The 25,476-nt window shown below is 33.3% G+C and overlaps 2 protein-coding genes and 1 pseudogene across 6 annotated transcripts in view; 1 reads left to right on the forward strand and 2 right to left on the reverse strand.

The window, feature by feature from the left end:
- Positions 1 to 5,036, reverse strand: part of LOC111639977 (78 kDa glucose-regulated protein-like) — a 10,694-nt gene extending 5,658 nt beyond the window's left edge. The window contains exons 1-3 of the mRNA XM_023385973.1: positions 4,890 to 5,036; positions 3,646 to 3,786; positions 3,344 to 3,575 (exon numbers count right to left, since the gene is read on the reverse strand). Of these exons, the coding sequence (XP_023241741.1) occupies positions 3,344 to 3,575; positions 3,646 to 3,779 (366 nt within the window). The 5' untranslated portion in view covers positions 3,780 to 3,786; positions 4,890 to 5,036. The remainder of the gene's footprint in view (positions 1 to 3,343; positions 3,576 to 3,645; positions 3,787 to 4,889) is intronic.
- A 5,185-nt stretch (positions 5,037 to 10,221) lies between these two features.
- LOC111639978 lies at positions 10,222 to 11,689 on the forward strand (annotated as a pseudogene).
- An 8,658-nt stretch (positions 11,690 to 20,347) lies between these two features.
- LOC111639970 overlaps positions 20,348 to 25,476 on the reverse strand; it is a 45,800-nt gene continuing 40,671 nt past the window's right edge. For all 5 annotated transcript variants that reach the window (XM_023385960.1, XM_023385961.1, XM_023385956.1 and 2 more), the window contains exons 4-5: positions 21,354 to 21,801; positions 20,348 to 20,699 (exon numbers count right to left, since the gene is read on the reverse strand). In XM_023385960.1, the coding sequence (XP_023241728.1) occupies positions 20,451 to 20,699; positions 21,354 to 21,801 (697 nt within the window). In that variant the 3' untranslated portion in view covers positions 20,348 to 20,450. The remainder of the gene's footprint in view (positions 20,700 to 21,353; positions 21,802 to 25,476) is intronic.

A 25,476-nucleotide genomic window follows, 5' to 3' on the forward strand; every position in this document is an offset into this window, starting at 1 on the left:
AAAAAAAAAAAAAAAAAAAGACATTTGACAAATTTTCTCTAAAGTTATTTTTAATGAATTACTAAAATATAATTAAGAGCATACAAAAGTATTAACTTTTATAATATAAAGTAAAAATCACTCTAGATTTCAATCAAAGATCTTTTGTATAAAATCTATTAATACTGCAATATTGTTTTTCTTATAAAAATGTAAATGAAATACACAGCAGATATATAATGTAAAATTATTCCTCAAAATATATTGTAATTGGTGATTTGAATATGTCAGATATTTTCAGAAAGTAGTACAGTACATTCCAGACAATTTTTAATTGTTTGAAGGTCACACGATTAAACTATTATTGTAACTAAAATTCAAAGGTTAGAATTTCTCAGTATTCAAACCATGTCTTGAAGATAAGTTACAGAAGAATTAGTCCACATTTCACAAATTCTGATCCAATACAGATACAGAAAAATTGTTCTTTTAACTAAGTGCCAAAATGCTTAAATCATCAAATTGCCACAGTATATTGCCCAATTGTTTCTGGAATAACTCTATATAAAATTTTGTTATAAAACTATCTGGAAAAATTAGAATAGAAGCAAAAGTATTTTATTCTTATTTCAAATGCTAAAAAACCAGTATTTTTGTATCAAATTCAACAACAAAACAGCATTTCTATTGGAAAGCAACAAATACTGATTATTATTGCATTAATTTGCAACTGTATTTACATGATATGAGATATCAGCATACTATAACCTATACAACCAACTTAATTTTGTTTATTATGGAGAGGACATAAGCTAGAACTGTCCATTGGTAAGAAACAAGACTTATGAGAATCAAAATTTTAAACCTGGATTAGCATAATAGAAAGAATGTTATTTTCAGTACTTGGCTGACAGAATTTTTATAAGACAACATGTAAACTAAATACTGTAACTTTTTACAGCATTTGGAATTCTGAGTAACCGTGGATGGTTATATCAAGAATTAAATGTGTCTGGAAGAGAAGAAGAATAATTCAGAGGTCTGGGTGGTGTAATTTGCAATGTGACCATACAGCATGTTGCTGTACTCCCGCTAACTAACATTTCAATGTTTCTTTTTGCCTTTAAAAAACTAAATTAAAAAGAAAAATTACTCATCTGCTGCAAAAAGTCTTAGAATACTGATATTTAAATTGGTATGCATTTCCTTAAAATATAAAAAGACAATACAAAAACTAAAAGATCATAATTTTAAATAAACTTAACTTATAACCAAATTTTAGGTTTATGAACTTTAGGTTAAAGTTTGGTTCTAGAAAACAAAGTTTCTGAAGCTTTTTACTTGGGAGAATCTTAAGAGCCATATACTGTAGTTTGTTTTTTAAAATGCTTTTCTATATCTTACAATTATATAATTTTCAAGTCAGCCGTGGCAAATTAAATTTAAGTTTTTGCCAATAGCATCATAATTTCAGAATACAAAATCATTTATTGTAATTATTTTTTCATTTAAAAACTAATCAATCTTTATATTTATTCAAATTACAAAATCTATGATTTAAAGTTTATAAATATTTTGAAATAAATTTCTTTGATGACCTAGCATTTATTTTTTTCATAATGAATTATTTTCTACATAAATTTCAAATTTTCATAAGAATATTGCCAATATTAATATGTAGATTTAAAGACTTTAGTAACAAAATATAAAAATAATCCTAAACTTAAATAAAATTTTTACACTGTAGATAGGAAACAACATTATCACAGCTTATAAATATTGATAAATAAAAATTTAACATAGCATGAGCATAACAGAATGTTGCCTATCATAGAATTGCAGTTGCCATGTTTTGTAATTTCCTATTAAAAAATGCTTTCTTATGTTTTTAATGTATAATATTTGGCACTGTATCTCCAAAATATATTCAACTTCAAGCTAATATTTTGCTCACTTCCATTATTCATTATTGCCTTTCAAAACTGGCTGACAGATGGCTACTGTCAAGTCTATGAAATTCAAGTGAATCAACAACAATTTTTATTAAGAGCAAAAACTGAAATTCAAATTGGCTTATGAATAATAAAGTATTAATTTATTAAACAGTCATTTTTAATTAAAAACATATTAGTAATATAAAAGTGCAACAGTGGTGTGAACCGTTAATAGTATACAGGTAACCCTCGTATAACACGGCACTTCTATAGCACGGATTCACTCTAATACGGTTCGGAAATTGGGTAAACCCTCGTACAACATGAAATGTAATAAAGGGCGTGTTCTTTTATACCTCCACACAAGTATTCTAATTGTTTTTGTGGCTTCTTTGAATGGTCTTTCAACAAATAATCCATTTAATGGCTAAATTTTACAATTGGAACCCTTCTTTTGCCTCTAAAAGCTCATTTTAGAATTATAGATTCCTCCATCACAATACTATCGATAGTGCGGGCACCGCCGTCTTTCTTTCACCGTCATTCCTAAATGACTAAAAACAGCAGCACACTCCCTTTGCAGAGCACCGCTATTAACGAACGCACCCAAAAACTGTTACCAGTTGATGATGCTCATGCTGAGATCATCATATAGGATGAATAATCCTCTGGTAAAATATTTACTTATAAATATTTTACTTATGAAAACAAATGAATTATAAATCTGATTTAAACAAGGATTTAACAGCATGTTTTTTATTTTTGGAACCTAACCACCCTTTTCGCACTAGTTCTTTGTTTCGTATAACACGGCAATTTTTTGGAATGTAACTCCTGTGTTATACAGGGGTTACCTGTACTTAATATATGAAATACAGCACTGTCTCCAATTACTAGCATTCTGATTAAGTATTCATGGAAAGAAAGTATAACAGCAAAATAAGAAAAACTAGAGTATATCAACATAAAAAACTGGGATTAGATCACTGTTGCACTCACCTTTCAATTTAAGATGAAAAGATGATATTTTTTATTTTTCTAAATTTCTTAATTAAGGTGAAATGATATCAAATTTAATTTAAAAATCATAATTAACTGAAGAACATTTTAAATATAATTAAAAAAACAAAAAGGCTTAAGCAAATTTATATAAATAAAATCACAAAAAAAATAAAAAATGGCAATTGCTGAATAAGAAAATTCAAAATATTTCTAAGATTGCACTGAAGTTATATATTTATTTATATTTCATTATTGTGATATGAATTATTCCAAATTCATGCTAGATTAAATTAATTCACTAATGAAGTATCAATTATTTTTTCAAAACGGGAAATTTTAATTCATTATTTGACGATTGCCAAAATTGTACAATTAGAAAAGGAAAATTAAGATTTCTTTTAATAGTATTTTTATTGCAAAATTCATACCTTGAAAGGGAAATATTTTATATCGTGCTGAACGGAGGGATCGGACCATTCTCGTCCAATCAATCTCTTAGCATCAAAAACCGTATTTTCCGGATTCGTAGTCAGTTGGTTTTTTGCCGCGTCACCGATGAGACGTTCGCCTTCGGGAGTAAAGGCAACGTACGAAGGAGTAATTCTGTTGCCTTGATCGTTTGCAATAATTTCAACTCTGCCATTCTTAAAAACTCCAACACTAAAAAGAGAACACATCCATATCGAACCGTTACGGCAGACTTCATCCCTAGAAAAAGAAAACCACTTACCAGGAATACGTAGTTCCCAAGTCAATTCCGATAACGGTGCCGATACTGTCCTTTTTCGAGTCCTCCTCCTTTTTGGCCGTGGCAAGGGCGCCGATAAACAGCGCAACTATTAAATATTTTGCAGCCTTTTTCATTGTAATTCTGAAAGAAAATAGATTTTTAAAAGGTTAATTTTCTTAAATGCGACGTTTTAAATTCAAAATTTGTTATATTTTCAAAGTATTATTTAAGCTAGTCCTTAGACATTTCCGACACTTATATAGGTATCTTCTTAAACAGTAGATCCTCGACGTAATGGTCTAATCGAGGAAGAGGTATCAGCCATTGCCAGAAGTCCATTAAATCGAATTTGTTAAAAAAAAAATAAACAAATAAACTCAACATATCCGAGGCGTTAAAAATGTCATTCATTATAACGAAGCGCAAATAAAATACTATATAAACCCACATCGAGAAATTTACAGCAATCAACTCACCGATTCAACCTTCGGGCACACACTATTCGTAAGCAAAAAAATACCTTAAATTTCCGTAGGTTAAATCAAGGATTTACCGTATATTTGAAACATACACCAATATTTAACCGTTAAACGTTTACGTGCGTTTCGACAAAGTTTTAATTAAAAACATGCAACGTAGCATATTGTAAATCAATAATAGACCGCTAAAGCAAATTTAATTCAAATTTTACATAATTTCATTAAAATTTCATACTTTATATCATATACCAAAAGTACAAGTTTCTCAAGTTTATTAATAGTCAGCAATATTGCTAATACTTTATTAAGCTCTAATGCAATTTCCATTCTCACTGTCATCAGAAATTGACTCTCGATCGTCACATAACCATTAAATTCAATTAAAATCTTAAATGTACACGTAAAGGGTAGAAGTTACTTTTAGGTAAATGATGTATATTCGTGTACAAGTGAAAAGTATCTAACATTTATCTAAAAGTAACTTCTACCGTAAAACCTGTAAATTTATTTAAATTTAGTAAAAAAAATTAATTTCTCATTAACAGAATTTAAAATATTCACACAAATGCCAGAATTAAAAGTGACGTATTTGAAAAAAATCAGCCAATCCGAAATACTGACTTTTCAAAAAAGTACTCAATTTCAGCAATGTGTGAATTATTTAAAGTAGACAAACACATTAATAAATCAAACGTAATTTAATGGCATCGATATCCAGTAAACTTAGGCTAGAACTATTTAAAATATATAAAATAAGTATCTTACCGAGAACAATCGCCTTTATACACAACAATTCTTACACTCGAACGAAATATATTAGTGAAATGCACGGAGTTGGCCTACCTTATAAAAGAACGTTAGAAGACCGTCGTGGAGATCCGCTATTGGTTGACGTGTAATATTTGGCTTCCTTCTATTGGTACACGTATATCACGTGCGGCCGGCCGTATTAGCGACACGTCACCGACGAAACGATTTAGTCGATTGGTTGTTGCATCAGAATGTTCTAGACGCCATCGAGTGCCACGTGTTATTCTCAATCAATGAGGACTTTGAATTACCTTTGACGTTAAAGTTGCATCAAACGTTAGCGTTTCCTTCGACTCGGCGGACATTTATCAACGAATAACACGTGCATCTGGCCTTTTTTCTCTCTCCTTCGATAAGAGAGATTCTTCTAAAATCGATATATTTTTTTTCACTCCGACAATAAATTATAATTATTTAGACTTACAAGAAACACCGGGTTTTGTTTTTTTTGCCATTGTATTTGGTATTAGTTTACGTTCCAATTTATACAAAAAGCGGAAACGATAGCTCGGAACTTGTTTCTTTTACGACCGTGAGTCAAACGAGTTTCTGGTGCGAGACACACCTCTAATCCAGCCAAGCAACAACGCACAAAGATCTAATTTACTCGACCTTATTATTATAGAATTCTATAATTAAACGAAATGGCTATTTTTAAATGCTCGGAATTAAGAACGCATTCGAATACGGGACTTGGAAAATGCTTCGTTTACGTCTGTAGGGGTGTAATTTTCGATAGGAAACACGGGATACGAACGAGTGAAACCAAACAGATTCTTGACCTCGTTAACGCTAATCGATTTGCGAAATTTAAAATTTCATAAATGCTTTGTTCTTCGACGAGATTATTTAAGTCATTTTTATTAATAAACTTGTTTAAAATCACTTTTATTTTAGTGCAGACAAAATCGATGACGTCCTTGGAACTTAGAATAAAATAGCAAAAGTTTGATTCCGATATACGGTACTTGGGATCAAATGTAAAGACAATTAACGTTGCATAATTCATACCGAAAAAAATATTTTTCTAAAAATTAAATAATAGCGATAAGCAGAAAAAACTTAAATATACGTATAAAAAGTATCTTCGGCTATGTTTGAAATATTTCTATCGTCTTATCCTACGTATACTCGATCTATTAATACGAGAATTGTCAAATGATCATGTTTTAATTAACAACAAGCGAAAAGTGCGGGCAAATTAAAGAAAATTGCAAAAATGAATTTCAATTCTTAAAATATCCAATTATATTATTATATAGATCATTTTTCGTATTTGTAGAACGAGGAATCAGACGAGAAAGATGTCGAATATAAAACTAATAGACGATGTTGGCATTCGATTTAATCAATGATTTATGCCTGAAGTAAGAACGGCAGACTTGGACAAGTTCGGAGTTGAACGACCTCTTACAACCGAAATGAAATTTTCTTTACTTCCACGATAATTTCTTTTGTAGAGATTACACTTAGACGTTTATTAAGATAATCATACGCTGCCAATTATCTTCCTTCTCGTCTTTTTATTTCTATATTCGTGTATTAAAAAATCAAAACAATCGTCTAATTTTAAATGGATACTAATGATTGAGTTACGTTGAAAATGGAACATTCTCATTCTCCCTCGGTTAAAAATGTCTTAATATATTTTAATAATTTAATGGAAATAAAAGAAAATGAAACTTATGATAGGAAAAATACTAGACAAAAAATCTGCTGATATTTATTATATTCTAGACTTTAGACTCTATAAAAAAATTATTAAAGTTTTCTAGAGAGAGAATCTTAATGTTAATAGGCCTATATACAATAATAATAAAAGTTTTAACTGATCTTATAGAAATGTTTAGCCAATTTTAATGATAATAATGAAAAGTTTTATATTTAAAATTAACAGTTAAAAAAATTTGATTAGTGTCTGAACACAACAATTTTAAAGTATGAGTAATTATAGCAAATAAATACTTTATATACATTTATTAAGTATATATATTCATCCGATGATAAGTATATCGGTTGAGAAAACCTTTATAACGAGTCCATTGTGAATTTGGCCAGACCCACAATGGGGTAGCGGTAGTGAGAGACCGTGTCCGACATATCCTGACAGACCACCTCCCGTAAAATTTCTCGGGTTTTTCGAACCGTCCGGATACGATCAGGGACCCCACAGTATAACAAACGAAGCGTGACTCGTTATTTTGTAATTTCACGCCAAAATTATTCGCGTAGTTTTAATAGTTTTAATTCTTACGGGAATAATTGAAGTTTAATGTTTTCGCTATATTATATTTTAGGTAAATAATCTTGCGGCAGACGACTGGAGATTCGGAACTGAATCGGGGCTAGCAAATTCCCAGATTTTTTATGGGAGGTCAGTTTCATTTTTCATACGACGAGCTTCGTCCCTATTTCGGCCTGGCCGATCCCGCGATAAAAGGCCCTCTTAGTGCCCATAGGGCGAAAACGGAGACTTTAGTGGAATAGAAAGATGACTTAACATAATGGTTGAGGACCATTGATATAAAGTAAAACTTTATATAATCAATCTTTAGAATTTATAAGCTTCTCAAATATGATAAAGTAATAATATACTTATACACGAATAAACTTCATATATACTGTAGTTTCTATAAGGCGTATTAATTTGCTGGAGAGTGTAATCTCACGCTATATAACATTACTTAATGGTTATAAGAAATAAATAAATGTAATATGTTTTATTATATACATAAAGTTTATTTTTGTATTCATATTATTATTTAACAATAAAAGCATTATGCAATTGCCGTTTTAAATTTAAAGATACTGTAAAAACAAATTGTACCATAAAATAATCTGTAATTTTAGAAATAATTGATAGAAGAATAATTGTGAAACCAGCAATTATTTATTGTGACACGTCACACGCCGGGCTGCAAGTTTTAATCATATTTTTAATTGATTTAATTAATTTAAAATGTTGTATACGCTCTCCACCTCAAATTAGTAGTCTTGCCCCTGTAAATCATACTTTTCCTGTGAGCAATAGAGTCGTGTCGGCCATCTATCTAACTCTTTTCAGGGGAAAAAGTATGAATTGAAATAACATTAAGTCAGGTGCAAACCGGAAGTTCGTATACAGTTAATCGGAGCCCGTAAGCTTTCCACGTATGGTCTCGACTTTCATCTATCTCTCTCCATTCTCGAGATCAAGGAAGGAGAGACGATGACAGTGGAAATTTTTTCAAATTGCGGGACAATTACAGTTGTGAAATAAATCGATATTAAAGTATTAATATTTTATCTTGAATATAAAATGACATTCGGGATGAAGTAAATGTCAGAAATTCACAAAAGTTTTATAAAGTCAAAAATAATAAAAACTGGGCGATTGTGTTTTCGCAAATGTAGCAAATGATATAATTTAAAAAACTATATTTTTTAAATATTTTATTCCGTAGTAATTCGTTAATGTAACTAATTTATTTGTGGACATTTCATTCACGTATGAACTGGGTGCCTACCAGCGGCTGAGTGGGCGCCCAATTCGAAACCACTAAACACTGGTAGTTGGTTGCGGGTTTGGCCACTTGGAGTTTTCCGGGTTTTCTTCACGTTAGTAAAACCTTACTAGGAGTCAGTTTCCACAAAAAGATACCCCGGGAGGCATTTCCCCTCGATAGATCGCCTGCGTGTGGCGTTGCCGGATACGAATAAACTAAATGAATTATTTCCATTCATACGTTTTAGTGCAGAAAAATGATATATTGTACTTAAATCAAACCGGTTCGCACGATTTGATTAATATCAAAGATCATTTTACAATTTCTCATCTGATAAAGGTCAAGAAAAATTATTTTTTTTCTTTCAGACGAGCATAAACGTTGACTTTTACTTTTCGGGCTCTGTTATATATAACAGAAGGAAAGTATGACGAACGGTCAAAAACTGACCCCCCAAGATTTTTACATTTTTGGACTCGGGGCAGTTTGAAACGTCGAGAAAAATCGGGGGTTTTTCTGTTTGTACGAATGTTTGTGAGGGCACGATTTTGTTCACTCTGTTTGAAACTTAATAACTCCTGTGCTTTCGTCGAAAATGTTTGAAATTTTGTACGGAGATTTGTTTATTAGAGGATTGATGCTATAAAATTTTTGTGATTAAAGATCGACGGGGTGGAGAGATAAAGGGATTCGTGTGTCGTATCTCGAGTAGGGTCGGACTTAATGACGATTTTACTCGTTATCAGCATTTACAATTTTTTTTTATAAAACCCATCCCTATCCTCAAAATTAAGCTTTTTGCCATTTTATAATACTGTAGTTAAAAATATAAAAGCTTTTAAAATGCAATATCGTAACAGATGGCGCCACCAAATGTCGCCGGAAAAGTTAAGCGACTCGTTGCTGGATTTTCTCTCATCGTTATCATTAATTACTGAAATTCCAAAAGCTATTCTTCGCATCACCATCGTTAAGTGTGCTAAGAAGCCAGTTACTCGAATATTATCGAGTGCTGCAATTACACTGCTTTTGCCGACGTTTTACACATTTCTATAGTCTATGAAATTTCCTGGTACTTAATGCTAGTTTACTGCTTGTTATGTTTGTTCGGACTTCCTCGCTGTTTTAGATCTCAAAGTAATCTTATCCTCGGGATTTTTATTTATACTTTCCAGCATAAAGTGTTTTTGACAAACGATTATTAATTAATGAAGCTTCGGAAGTCGCATTTTTATTTGTGACAGTATTGCGTTTATTTTCTTTAGTCGTTGATGGATACTTCTTTATAATCTGCCTAGGATGCGACTACTTGATTTACCAACCCGCCACCCCATTGCGGCCTAGCCTGACGTACGGCACGCTCGAAAAAAAGGCCTTGGCAGTAATAACTCCCCAAAAATTGCCGGGATTTCTCAGATTCGATCCCGGATCCCCAAGTGGTAGGCCGATGCTTTAACCGTGTCAAAATTCTCATTCTCTGCCGTCGATTATTTTTTATTTCGAAACGAAAATGCTCAAAACATTAACAATTCCATAAATAAACGACTTTTGTTCGCTCGATAAAACGAAACAAATTTGTTCAACAATCAATCACACATATTTCTATTATTCTAAAGCAATTTGGCCAAGAAGTTAAATGTGTCCCTTTTGAAAAAAATCGGAACCGCCTTTCGTTGTTTTCCGAATAAACGAAGAATTATGGAGGAAATTTCGGACTTAATGGCAGAGCTGAGGAGTTCGACGGTGACAAACAATCACGAGAAACACATTTCGAGTACGAAGTGCTGAATACCGAACAAATAATGGAGGAGATGAACGAGTGCATCTCAGAGGAGAACTCTGTAACTCGAATTCGACTCGTAATCACTGGAATACTTCTCGATCATCTTCGATGGGACAAAGATAAACTCTACAATATCTATTTCGAGGGAGATAAACAAAAGTTATGTGAAGACAAGGTATTGGAATCCAGCCACAGTTCTCCCGTACGAAAACAGAAGTTCCATTCTAGTTCACGGCTTTCTACCTGTTTGATATGTTACGGCGATTATCCCTATTCCGAAATGGAAGAATTCGAATGTGGCCACAAATTTTGTCCGAATTGCTGGGAAGAATATTTGAGAACCAAAATACTAGTATGAATAAGAATCACGAGGATAGAATCACTTTGAGATCTAAAACAGCGAGGAAGTCCTAACAAATATAACAAGCGGTAAACTAGCACTAAGTACCAGGAAACTACCGCTCACCGATGCAATTCGTTAATAAACGACGACGTGGTCCTCAAACTTTCGAGGGATATCAAGGTTCGCGTAAGATATCGGCACCTGATCTCCGATTGCTTCGTGGAATGCAACCGCTTACCGAAATGGTGCCCGAGACCCGAATGCACCAATGCCGTTAAAGCTCGGTACGTCGATTCGCAGCCGGTCACGCGTACCCGCGGACATATATTTTGCTTTTCCTTCACCGAAGCCAATCATTTGAGACCCGCTTCGGAAGTGGCGGAAGAAATCCGACGACGACTGGAACACGTCCAATTGGATCTCCAGCAACATCAAAGAGTGCTCCAAATGCCGTGCGTTATAGGAAAAGACGATGTACGCAACCGCATCGTATGCGAGAACCAGAACTGTAGAACCGAATTCTGTTGGACGCGCCTCGGACCGTGGGAACCGTACGGTTCATCCCGGTACAAATGCAGTCGTTACGACGACGAAGCGGTAAAAACGACAAAGAACGCTTTAGAGAAATCTCAAAAGGCTCGAAGAGATGTCTCTTTTATTACAATCGTTACAGCAATCACAAACAGAGCTTCAAACTGGAACAGAAATTGTACGAGTCGGTCGTCGATAAAATAGAAGAAACAAAGGAAATATAGAAATGCGATTCCTAAAAGAAGTGTCGCCGCCGCACTTTGATGTACACGTACGTACATCAAAGTGCAGAGTTTTCGCTTACTACTCGAAGTGATTTATTATAACCAAAGCGAAATATTTAGTCATTCGGAACGACTTGGAAATGGCCACCGATAAACTATCCGAATATTTGGAAAAGAATTTGAGAAAAAATATCCCCCGCGAAGATCCCAAGAAACTCAAACTGGAAACACAAGACAAGTTTCGGTACTGCGATAAACGATGCGGGGTGCTGATAGAACACGTCCACGAAGGTTACGACAAGAAATGGTGGAACACTTGGAATGAAATTGCTTCGACTTTCGATATTTAATCGATTTCGTAAATTCTACGCCGAAAATATAATGAAAAACAATGCTCTTTTGTTACGCAAGTTTTAAAATTTTTATAACTGCGTTATCCTAAATCTTCATCCAATAAATGTTGATTTGTGTAAAAATTCCTTAAATTTTCCGTTCTCGCTCTTTGTTGCATAAATTGAGGTTTATAAATCCGGTATTACTTTTTCGGCTCTGTTGTATATAACAGAGGAAAAGATGGCGATCAATCAAAACGACATCCAAGATTTTAAAATTTTTGGATTCGGGGGTTTTCAACGTCGAAAAATGCAAAAGGTTCGAGTTTTTTCCTGTGTATGCATGTTTGCATGTGTGTGGAGCAGTGGCCTGCGGTGACATTTGATGATGCTGACCCCGGATAGAATCATTGGAAGCGTTATACAATATTTTGATATGTAGCATCCACCAGCTAAACCGCGTGAGGTTGGCGTTCTGTAAAGCGCATGCGCGAAAGACTATAATCTGACTGCTTCACACCTTTCAAATATTTTGACCGCGGAAGCCATCCCGTATTCGACAATACGGCGCTTCCGTTGGGAATATGCACATACGAATTTATATTCCATTACACAATAGCAATATTATCATCGTTTTCACGTTAGTAGAGAAATTTGTAATAAAATACGTAATGCGGTTATAATTATATCAATAAAATATTAATTTTAAGTAATTCAAAGTAGGTTAAAATATGAAAATAATGGCGCAATATGTATTTATATTTTAGAAAGTACAAGAGAAGCGGCGCTTCCGCAGCTTCCATGGATGGCTTTAATAACGAATGATGTTTTAAAAATAAATTGTCATTTATTTCGTTTAAAAAAGAGAAAACGTTTATAGTTTTTAGGAATAAATTTATGTTAAACAGCCTTACGACAAATACATTCACATTCTTGATTCATTCTTATAAGAAATGAGGTAGCAATGCTAAGGTTGCCAACCGTCCTCCATTGCTCTATATTGTCCTTCCGCTCTCCTTTTATCAAAAATGCCCTCTGAGTACAATTTTAATCGTTTTTTTTTTAATTTTACGTTATTATCTTCGAAATTGAAGAATTTTACTTTCTGGATCATCAAGATTTAAATCCATCCGTAAAAAAACTGCTCTATGTTTGATCTACTCACTAATTTTCATGTTTTTCGCAAAAATGTTCTTTTTATATGTTATACGCGTTTAATGTTACTCTCTGGGATTGTTAGATGTATGTTATTCGGGGGTCGGCCATTATTGTTGTTACGACATCTCTGTAATTCATCGAGAAATAAATAAAGTAAAATTTAAAAATGTTAACGGAAAGCGACGTTCAATGGCGCGTTATCCCGCTAGAGCTAGTGTTAAAATTGCCCAAAAATTCTCGGAAAAAATATTTGAAGTCAACATTGTACGCGATGTCCTGGCACCCATGACGCACCACTGGCGACGTTCCAATATTTATTTTCCTACTCTAAAACAATGATTCTCAAACTTTTTCGATCCACCGCTTTCTTGGTTTCATAAACTCACACACAACGCCCCTAACCAATCTTCCAGTGTGAGAAAGGCTTGGAAATATTCTTAGAAAAACTTTTCTACGAACCCACACTTTGTGTCTTTACCGTACATTGTTCTCCACGTCTGGAAACCATTAAACGCGATGTTTCTTCTTACCCGTTTTAACGGAGAATATGGGAAGGTTGTTAGTGATTCCAACCCTCGCCTATGGTCACCGTTTGGTACCTTGCCTCCTGCGCCTCCTTTAGTCCACTTATAATTATTCATGATTTTGCTTTCTAGACTACGAGCGTGTTACCTAGTAACACGCTCGTAGTAAAGCGGTTTTAATACAGCTGCATTTATCTTTTATAACTGAATATTCTTTTCACGTAACTGTACATCAATATGTATAGGCCCTACGACGCTAACATTTTAGTTTAAATTTGAAGATACTCAACGAAATAAATAATAGAAAAAGTATAGAGTAAGCTTTTGTATTTTTTAAAAGTACATTATATTTTATTTACGTGTTAGGTACAGGCACGTTTTTTCGGTGTCCCGAATCAGATTAATAAATAAATTAATTAATAGGTTGCAGCCTATTAATTTATTAATTATGATATATTATTACTGTATTTTTATTTTCAATAAACGCTTATTCTTATATTTTCCTATCTAAAAGATACATTAGCCACTGATAACATTCACAAAAATCCAAGTTCTTATGTTGTAGGCCTAAATTCTTTCTGAAATTAATCCTTCAAAATTTAGTTACAAGCAATATTATTAAACGTTTTTGTTCGACTAATTTTGTTATATCGAGGATAAAAAAGTAAGCTAACTGTATAACTGAGACGGACAGTATGCTTAATAATAATCTTTATGCCTATGTTAGCTTTGATGCAATATTGTATTCTATAATGTACAGAGAAAAACACCCCAAAAATTAAATAAAAATTTATTAATGTTTAATTATTTGTCTCTAAGCTTTGCCCCATTGGAAAATTTTTTGCCAGCGCTCATGCTCAGCGACTTTTATATGTATTTAGCATAAATATTACTTATTCACAACATTAATTATCATTATTACGTACAATAAACAACAAAAAAACTATAAGTAAAAAATTATTCATATTAATTTAGGTACAGCTGCATAAAAATATAGAAAGAATATTTTAAAAAATGATCATTCCAGCTTTATTATTGATTAGTGAGATTATTAATTAATCACTACGTAATAACATCCTTTTCACTAGCTATAAAATTCCTTTTATAATTTCATAACAGATCCATTAATTGGTTCTATTTGCATACAATTTTCATTAATCTATAAATGAGGATGTTTGTTTGTTTGTTCGCTATACTCTAATAGGCCGTTGGACCGATTGCTACGAAATTCGGCAGTTACGTTTACATGCTTTTAACTTAGATAATGTCGCGCGTCATTCGATATCCAAAATATTGATTGATTTCTATAAATCAATTAATTTCTATCTACATTCGATTTGCTGGCTAAATACGTAGCTCCATCTATTGGCAAAAATTTAAGAAAATAATAAACTAAATATAATTCTTACAAATTTTAAGAATATGTGTTATTTAATTACTGCACTTAATTACTGCGACGGGTAGCATATAGCACTTGCCTGCGTGTAAGTACTCGAAAGTGTTACTTTGTGAAGTCTATAAGTATTTAATTTTTTACATCTAACGACTCGGGTTTTTTCATTTCTGAACGATACTTTCTTTATCTAAAAAGTGACTTCCAGTAGCCGAGTAGATAAAACCGTTGAACACTGGTAGTTAGGCTGAATAGAATTAAGCCTGGGAACCCGTAAGGAGGGGGTCCAAGAACAAAAGACAAAAAACAAAAGAATTAAATTGCTTAACTGCTTAATAAATCGTGAGTTCGGGCATGGCCAACGGGCAGGCCACGTGGAGCTTCCGGGAAGTCACCTAACTAGGGTCCAGCTCTACATAAAAGTCTTCTTGGGATGCCAGGAAGATAGCTCACGTGTGGCGTTGCCATAACTAAACTAATTCTAACGAGCTAAAATTAATTTCGTTTATTGTGACATCATCACAATGCCGGGCTGCAATTTTTCGTCACAATGTTCTCAATTCTCTTAGCGGTGTCTTGTCAACGTACTGTACATCACACTTTTCCGTTCAGGAAAAATTTTGGATCGGAGTAGAGTGATTTGCAGTCCAAACCGGAAGTTCGTATACAGTTAATCTGGGCCTCCTCCTCTTATGATTTCCACGTCTGGTTTCGACATTCAGCTATCTAACTTCTTTCTCGAGATCATGGAAGGACAGACAGCCAGACGCACAGTGGGAATTTATAGGTACACAGTTTTTTTCAAATTGCAGTCCAATAATTTTTCTATAAACACGATATTTACGAGAAAATACTTGCCATGTAGTTTATACAATCTGCTGCAAAGATATAAACACTTTATCATCACAGAAAAGCAATTATTCTGGCATTTTTACAAGAATTTGTTATTTAAACAAGTCACACCAAGTGTTTCGGACGTTAACGTTAGGAACTGCAACCACATGCCGGGCTATCACAATCTGCCTAACACGAATCACTTTTAAATATTAATTATTATTAATATTAATCAGTATTAATTAGCAGTCGTTGAGCATCCGCTCTTCCGGGAGGAGGTCAACGACTACTTTCGGTCGAATTACTTCGACCCCTTCCGCAATAGTCCCGAATTTCTATCGGACCAGCGGTATGGTGACATTCGAAAAGGAAAATTACATAATACGAGGTTACCAACCTGTATGAAATATGATTTAAGTGGCTTTCGAGGGTGCCGAGTTTAAATATTTGGTCCGTTTCTCGCGAAATTTCATTGGTTGGCAGATTTTCGTTTGATATTCGGCTATTAATGGTACAGTTTCTTAAGTATGTCTATGGACACACTTAGGTAAGATATATTTCCACTTATAATCATCAATTATGTATTTTTCCTCATTAGTGGCGTGCACCTACAATAAATAATATTTCATAACATACGATATCCATTTATAATTAAATATATTCAGTGACGGATTGACCAATAGGCTGAGTAGAATTAAGCCTAGAAACCCGAAAGGGAAAGGGTCAAAGAGTAAAAGACAAAAAACAAAAGAATCAAATTGCTTAATTGTTATAAAGATATATGTTATTTAATGTGAGTTAATGTCGGTTGATTTATTTGTATACGGCAAAACGACACATGGGCGATCTACCGAGGTGGATCTCCATGCGGCCAGCCCGTTGGTGAGGCGCGAATCCGCGACCAATGCATAAGGAATGCCACTTTATTCAAAAGAAGATAGGGGGCAAAGTCAGAGAGAGCCCACCAGTGGCCGATAAAACCACTGAACAACGGTCGCGAATTTGCTCTCGCTAACGGGCTGGCCAAACGAAGATTTCCGGATTTTCTTCACGTTTTTAACACCTAAATAGAAGTCACTTTTTCATAGAAAGTCCTCTCAGGAGGCATCCTTTCTCGGTACATCGCTCGCGAGTCGCGTTGCCCTATACCAGTGTTTCTCAACCTCTAACGAATCGTCGCCCCTTCAACGTAGTATCGCCCCCTTCAATAAAACTGCTACGTAGTATCGCCCGCCCCCTTCACTACAAAATTCCGATGCCGAGGGACAAGGCTAACGCCAAATTCGTACCGCATCGAATAGACTAGTGACTATATAATGTTATTTGTTTACTTATTGTACGATATAACGAATAAAATATCTAATTACACTTAATATAATNACTTACCGATATTTCATTAAAATCAAAATGAATAGCAATATTTTACTTCTGACGCTGGCTAACTCGAGAAGCTAATTTAAATATCTTCCATTACTATTACCTTTCAAAAGAACGATTTTTCTTACTTTTGCCCTATCATTCCGAATGGAGATATCGAGTGCTGATTTAATGTATACAATTACTGTGACGAATCCTGTCAAATGTTTAATACAGATCATAGCAAACTGTTCCAAAACCATAGAAAGAAAATTTAATTCTGCATAAACAATAGTTGAATTCGGGAAGGCGAGATTATCCTGTTCTGTTGGCCACGTAAATGGGGGTAAATTTCAGTTTAGGACGTTTCTATTTGGCCACTTAAGTGGAGTTTGATTTATGTTAAAATGTATGCAGTTTTACAGAGGAATATTACGTAACAGAGGTGGCCGCAAAGCGGGGTTTTACTGTATTTTCAGCTACAAACCTTTATATTTTGCGAAAAAACAAGTAAAGAAACAAATCAAACGATAACATTTAATTCTTAACTTGTGATTGTTTCTTTACTCGTTTCTTCGCAAAATATTTCGAAATTTTCAGGATAGTGTGAATTTTTATCATTTAATTCTTCATAGGATTCTATATTTAAAACTATTTCTAAATTTTCTAATAACGTATTATAGTTTATTGATTCCTTGGAACAATTGCCCTACACAACAAAGAGAACTCAATAAAATTAAAGGATTCAATAATTATACTAAAATTTTTAAAAATTTCAATGTAAAATAAAAGTTCTTATCTCAGCAAAATACAAACTATAAATGATTTTATTTGTAACAGGTCCAAAATATGAATGTATTCTAAAAATAGATGATTTCCTTTTTTTAAGTGAGAGTTACAGTTACACATCAACGTGAAGTGCGCTCACCTATATTTTTGTATAAAAAATCTTTATATGAATAATTTGTACATAATACGCAGCATTATACATATTTTGTTCCCTTAAACCTACTTCATTAAACAGTTTTAAACATATTATAAATGAGTTTGAATGCGATACATTTCGAAATACAGTAAAACTTGCGTAAACCGGAATCACGCGGTATCGAATCTTTTTTCGGGTTTGATGGACTTCCGTTCCGTTTTGAACAGGTCTTTTTTTTTTTTTTTTTAAATTTTATAACCTGTTCAAAACAGGTTAGAAAATCGTTCCGTTCTGAAGAATTATTCCCGTTTAGACAACTTTCCGTCTTGGACAGTTTTACTGTACTATGTCACATCCTCCAGAAGATTTTTCACAGATTCGAAACGAAATTTTAGTACATTCATTTTCTCAAAATTGAATTTAAAACTGTAAATCACGGATTTCGATCAAATATATATACAGTAAAACCTCTGTGAACCGGACTCTCACAGTACCGAATATTTTTTTCGATGTAGCGCGTTTCCGTTTTGAACAGATGTTTTTTAACAAAGAAAATCTCTGCATTTCAAAGAATTCTTCTCGTTTTGGACAGGTTTTACTGTATTTCGCTTCTATACTGTCGATTAAATACACTGCAATTTTGCCAGTTATCCTCAAAAAATTATGGAAATTCCTCTCTCTATTTCTACCAGGCGCTTCCTTTATTTGCATTTTAACATCTTTATAACAATTCATTTTTAGAAAGCGTAAACATTAAATGTCAATTAAATTTAAATGCTCTCTTAATAAATATACCGTACAGAAATATTTCAAAAACCACTCTAATTAGATCTACGCGATATAAAGTGAGATTTAGTACTTTAATTTATACTGTATTACAGTTTATTCGTAGAAGTTCAAACTCATTATATTTAATTCATTACATATATATAAATTACCAATACTAATATTATATATAGGTTATCTGACAAAGAAATAAGTACATAATCTTGAGCAAAGGCATCCGCCGAGGGAAAAAAAGGGGCACTTCCCCAGGATGGAGTAAAAAATTCGACAAATTATAATCGTAAAAGCGATTGAGATACGTCTCTGCAGAATGTAATGCGATTGCACAATTGAAATGGGCGATGACATACAATTTAAAGTAAATATCGTTTCTATTTATTCAAACCTCTCTTGGTTCCAACTCTCGAAACAGATTACGAGCGAGACTTTCGTGTCAAACTTTAGATGCGAGTGAGATTTTGTTCCTCAAATCTAAATTGACGTTTCTTAAATCGATAAACGCGTTCGTACAAAGCGGGATTACAATTCTAACTTAATACTTAACTATCGCAGATGATTACTATATATGTTACTATATATATATACTAAAACTTCCTACAAATCTGTTGAGAGGAATCTAAAAATAGAAAAATCGTCCTATATAAACGAGGAAAATATCGTCAAATTTGCTAAGAACTTGAGTGTAACGAGGATTAGGGACGTGCCAACTGTCTTTTTTTAACGCTTTCGTTTAACTCGCTTCGTATGTCCTCGAATTTTACGGCTCAAATTTCATCCACTTCCAATTAAGATAGAAGGCTAAAACTTTGAAGACATACCTAGTATGTCTTCAAAGTTTGATTTTGAATGTTTATTGTTCTCGATGGCTTATTTGTTCGAAGTTCACATTTATGAGGCCAATACGGTGTATAGAACCGTCTGCAATATAATCGTCGTGCACGTGTTAATAAAAATGTACTTATAATTATTGAAAGATTTTTAATTTTTGGGTTAGCCTCCCCGTTTGGCGGATCCACGGCAGACGTGGGGGCCCCACCCCTCATCCCAAATAAATAACAATAGTAAGCTAAACCTCGGATATTTTTCCACAAGTTTTAAAAAGGAATTTTATATTTGAAATTTTCTAAGACAAAACATTTACTTCAAATCTTTACAAAATTTAAGTTTTTATTAATGGCGTACGTATGATCTGTCCCCGAATAAAAGTTAAGTACAGCATAAAATTTAACATTATTATATTCAACAAAATATTTTTAACGTATCGAATGCAAATTACTGTATTTTGTATTAAATATTTGTTAACAGCAATTAAGTGAATTTTGTATTAAATCCATATAACGCGTGTTATTCCATATCTTCTGAAGGAAAACTTAAAAGGTTATTGCACTCTATCAGGGGTTCCCAACCTTTTTTTTATGTGTTGACCCCTTTTTTACTATCGATCTTCAATATTATGTACTACATATTATATACATGCTACAGTCTCTTACATAATTTTTAAAATGAATTTTCCTATATTTGAGAGCAAAAACTGGGTACAATTTTTAATATTTTTAAACAAATTTTTAGTCCTTTTGGGAAACCCTGGCTTATATAATTAAATTTATTTATCTAACTAAGAACGTTCTTGTTAAGTCTTTAAAATGTAGTTATACTTTAACAATTTATACTTTATTGAGAAAAATTTATTACAATTTTTCATTAAAAACAGTGTTATTTACAATCATTTAAATTTATTACGTTAATATTTCATATTTTAATAAAAATATTTTAATTACTATAATAATAATAAATTTAATTTAATAAATTACTCGACTTAAAGAAAATATATTGAAATTTTCATTACTTTTTATGTGTAAATTGATTATTACAATAACAGAACTTTCTGAGTTCCCTGTGTTGAATGCACGACGATTGGTTACCGTATTTGTTAAGTCGACTGACGTCACCAATTACCTTAAATTCGGTAGACCACGCAGTCTTCTGTAAGAGTGCTTCCAATATGGCTTCGCTCGGTTTCACAGAAATTAAGACACGAATGTTAAATGCGTAGCCTCTTCTATAAGCAGTCGATTTACTTGGCATTAATACCTGAAATAAACGACTTTTTATACTACATTATTATAAAACCTAACCATGATTTAGAAATATGTATCTAGTATAACAAATAACCGTATTGTATACGAGTATTTGATTTGCAGAATGTTCTGCAATACTGCACCTTGCTTCGATGAAAAATCTTCTAGAGGGTGTATTTTCCCCGGATCAAAAAATAAGTTAGGGGTCCTTAGTTTGGTTTATTTTGTTTACGGCTACGCCATACGTAGCAATCTGCCAAGGGGGAGGATTTTCTATGGGAAACTGGCCTCTATTCAGGCGTTAGACACGTGAAGAAAACTCGAAAATCTGTAGACCCGGTTCAGACGTAGAGTTTTGGGCCTCAGACCGAGACTCCGCACTAAGGGGGCCTCACACTTTCAAATTTCTATGAAAATTTGATTAAAAAATTTATTTCTTGCAAATATTTGAGGCCCCACTAATAACTTATCTCGAGGCCCTGCAAAACCTCTAACCGGCCCCGATGATGAACCTCTAATCAGTTGGTGATGAGACGAGTGTATAGTGGTTTTTTCCCCTCGACCACTCTGGTGGGCCATTTCAAAAACAAAATTTAACATTATTTTTTTAAAAAATAAGAAAAAAATATAAATAAAATTTTCGAAATCAATAATATACAATATTTACCTTTCCTTTGGAAATATTTCTTAATGAAAGTTGGGCACACAGCAGTTTAACAGGTTCCAAAATCTGATTCAAATGCTGCACCAATTTATTGGCCGCTTCCAAACACCTCTGATCAGTGGGCGGTATTTTAATTTCCTTTTCACACACGCAGTAATTTTCTGGAATCCCCGCTTTTTCGCAAGTCCTTTTAGTAGGAATCATCATCCTCCAAGGGCTATATCCTCTACTGTTCCAAATATGAGTAGGCGATATTGGTTTATACGTCGACGTCATAATATCCATTAACATAGAATGGACATCAAACCACGTGGTCAGGCGATCCGAATTTCTCTTTAAATACGTTCTCAAATGAGGATGTTGGTCTTCGAGAGTGGACGGAAGAGTAATAGAAAATAAAGGCATTCGTTCTTCTACTCGACCAATCGAAGTAATTGCTGCTTTTCCAAATCTGAAGAGAATTTGGTATTTATAAGAACATGAAAATTTACAAATTATCCTTATTTTTGTATAATTTCTCAGTTATAAAATAGTAAAACTAACGGTAAGATATGTTAGTAAAGAGAGCGGAACCTTCCTAAGACAGCTTGTAATACTCGAAGAGCTATATCCATAATTCTTTAGAATTTTCCGTGCAATTCCAACTTTCACGGGCTTTACTATATTTGGTCAGAAGGAATTTGACTAGAATTTTTTATCATTTGATAAAATTCACTGGCTAAAAACTTCATTTACGAATTAGTTAATGGGAAGGATCCAGGAAAACTGAATAAATTCATTTTTTATGTTTTTTGTTGTTTGTGATTTGTTTTTTGGTACAAGGACTTTCTTACACCAAAGAGCACCAAGGCATGTCAAAAGTATTATATTATGTTAGTCTTTAATTATTTATGGCCGCTATCTATAGAATTGAGTTCACGCTTCGTAGATGAGGACTCGTTGAATTTGGCCATTGTCGTCCAGCCTACCTTCATCTAGAAAGGTTTGGTGCTTTAAATGGTATTCTCTGATCTTGTATCGAGAGAGGGTTAAAAGTGTATGACGGACAGCAAATGGGGTCTGACAATTAGTGGGTACTGGTTGTGATTCTGTGTCAATAGATAACCGTAGTCTTGCGTGTCCCTTCTTAGTCCAGCTATTATAATTTCATTTTTTCGATTGTTTCGTTAACTGGACTTCCGTTTTGTACGGCCACTTCAATAATTGTTTATTATTGATTGAGTTGACTGTCCCATTCTGTTTGCCATTTGTGGAGTGTTTACACGACTATAGAGATCTTTATAGTATGGAGAAACCGGGTTTGTAGGGTTGTGGTTTGCTGTTTGACACGGTTATCTGCTATTTCATTTCCCCGGTTCTAGTATGTCCAGGAATCCAGAAGAATTTAGTCTTTACCCGATTGGTGTAGGTATTGTAGGAAAAAATACATCTGGTTGATAATTGGATGGACAGTTATATAAGATTATGTGCAGAGAACTACACATAATCTTTGGAAATAAGTAATAGCGGCTGTAACTTTGTATATGTTGAAGTGCCGTAGTAATCGCATAGAATTCTGTACAACTGGTGTCTGCAGGCAACCTTGCCTTCCGTGCAGCATCAAGACAGAAAAAAACTGCTCCCACTATTGCTGTTTTAGTAACACCGTCAACCGAGTGCCGGACATCTGGGCGACAAAATAAGAGACGAATAATAGACAAAATGCAAAATTGTTTTCTTTATAAAAATCATCATTCTTTTCTACTGACCGGGTAAATTTAAATATTTTTTTAAGACACGAATTATACAAGTTAAAAGAACGATTTTATAATTATCAAACTTATTTATATATATTATATACTTTATTTACTTATTTATTTTTACAAGTAATTAGAAAAGTCTCGAAGGACAGTTGATATCTACTCTAAAATTAAAAAATATACATAAAAAACAAAGACGACATTTACATAAATTTAAATATATATTACATTATAAATTAAATACAATAAAAATAAAAAAAGTATAAATATTCTTCGAAAGAATTTGTTTTCGAAGAACCTCTTTTCTTTGATGCGCTTTGTTAATCGCTTCCGACGTAATTAAACGATGCTAAACATTTTCTTTTCCTAAGTAGAAAATAACTCCTACCTCGTAAGTCGTAACCATATTTATATATACAGTAGAGCGTCGATTTTCCGAAAGTCAATTATCCGAAACGTCAATCATCCGAAAGAATTCCAGTCGGCAAATTTAAATTTTCGCCAGTGCTGTGGCGCTTCAATCTTTGGCTATGTCTTGGGCTACTCAAATATTTTACGTTTTTGATACTAAATTAACATCTGAAGTATAATTTTTTATTGTTTTTATATTTTTCAATATATTTATTTTGTTTGTACAAAATAAAAAAATAATTTTTAACGATACAATAGTCTTCGTTAGGCTTAACATCGACGAAAATTCGACGCGAAGCGACACGCAACGGAGAAAATTTTCAACATCGGATACGTTAAACTATTTTTTCGTACATAAATCGGTTATCCGAAATATCAGTTATACGAACAACCCCAGTCCCCAATTGATTCGGAAAATCGACGCTCTACTGTATTTTATCAATCCTAAAAATAATAAAATAAATAAAAAATGTCCGCCAAATCGTATGCTCGCTAAGCGTGCAAAAACGTTTAAGTTTCTGTCGCCCACTCGACTATCGTCCAGTTGTCGCGTACCCGCTGTTTTAGCCTCATTCGTAAATACGATACGACTACTAGGATCAGTGCCGTAACTAGCCATTCCCGTGCCCTGCGCCAGAATTTGCATTTGGGCCCCTTAATTAATTAGGCTTGGGAAAATAATAAAACAAATATACGCATTTTGGGCCCCCTTCCGAGCGGGCCCTGCGCGGGTGCACCCGTCGCACTTGCCTAGATACGGCACTGACTAGGATCCACGTTCTAAGAACAGCTGTCGGTATACCTACGTGGTTTGGTATAATGTTTTTTTGGATATTTAGTAAGGGAGAGATCCATTTCTGCTACTGGATGAATTATTTGATTCCTTCCTGTACTGTACGCGATACGGATATTTGCTTCTCGGAGAGCAAAATTTATCTATTATTCAACCTATTGATATTACCCAATTTACATGCAAAATATCAACAATCAACATACACCCCTTTCATCATTCCATATCGATCTTCTATATTTAGTTGTAATTTGAACGACATCTTTAGTTTGTTATTTTATTATATTAAACCAATACATCGTGTTCCCGATGTAACGAGAAAGTCCTCAAACGATAGCATTCTTCTAGAAGTTCATCAACTATTGGATTTTCGATGCATCTCGATTTTATCCGATAATTCTTGATACTTTTTATCTTTATAATATTTGTTTCTTTTTTAATTACTGTATATCATATTTAGTTTATTATCTTTTAAATTTTTTGCCAACAGACGGCGCTAGATGTAAAGCCGGCAAGTGGGAGGTAAGCAGAAATGAAATAAATATTATGACATTATCTAAATTAGGTATTTAATATAATAAAATAAATGATCTAAATGTAACTGCCGAGTTTTGTAACAATGGTCGAACGAACGAACGAACAAACAAACATCCCATTTTATATGACACTTGTGGATATGTAGTGTCATAATTGTACTGTACATATAATCATTTATACGAAAATTTTTGTATATTGTTTTTATGATTTTGCAAGGATTTAACTTAAAACATAGATTCGTAAGTTAAAATATATTTACGTTACGTAAAACCTTAAGGATAAGGATCTGACATAAAATTATTACAGAAAATACGAGATCTCGTTTACACTAGAATACAGTGGTACCTCAGGTTACGAACGCCCCAGGATACAAAATTTTCAGGATACGACATGAAATTCGAACATATTTTTGCTCCACGATACGAACAAAAACTCACCATACGACGTTACATTAGTTCGCATTTTTTATTTGTTTTTCTTAATACAGTTATTTTTTTAAATGTATTACTTGGCTTTAATTTGAGTATGTTTTTCGCGTTAGAACGAATTATTTGGTTTTACATGTAATCGTATGGGAAAAGATGATCCACCTTACGACATTTTCATGATACGATCTGAGTTTCGGAACGGATTAATTTCGTATCCTGAG

This window comes from Centruroides sculpturatus, unplaced genomic scaffold (assembly GCF_000671375.1).
Source record: "Centruroides sculpturatus isolate CEXI.00-Female unplaced genomic scaffold, Cexi_2.0 scaffold1286, whole genome shotgun sequence".
In the NCBI taxonomy this organism is placed as follows: domain Eukaryota; kingdom Metazoa; phylum Arthropoda; class Arachnida; order Scorpiones; family Buthidae; genus Centruroides; species Centruroides sculpturatus.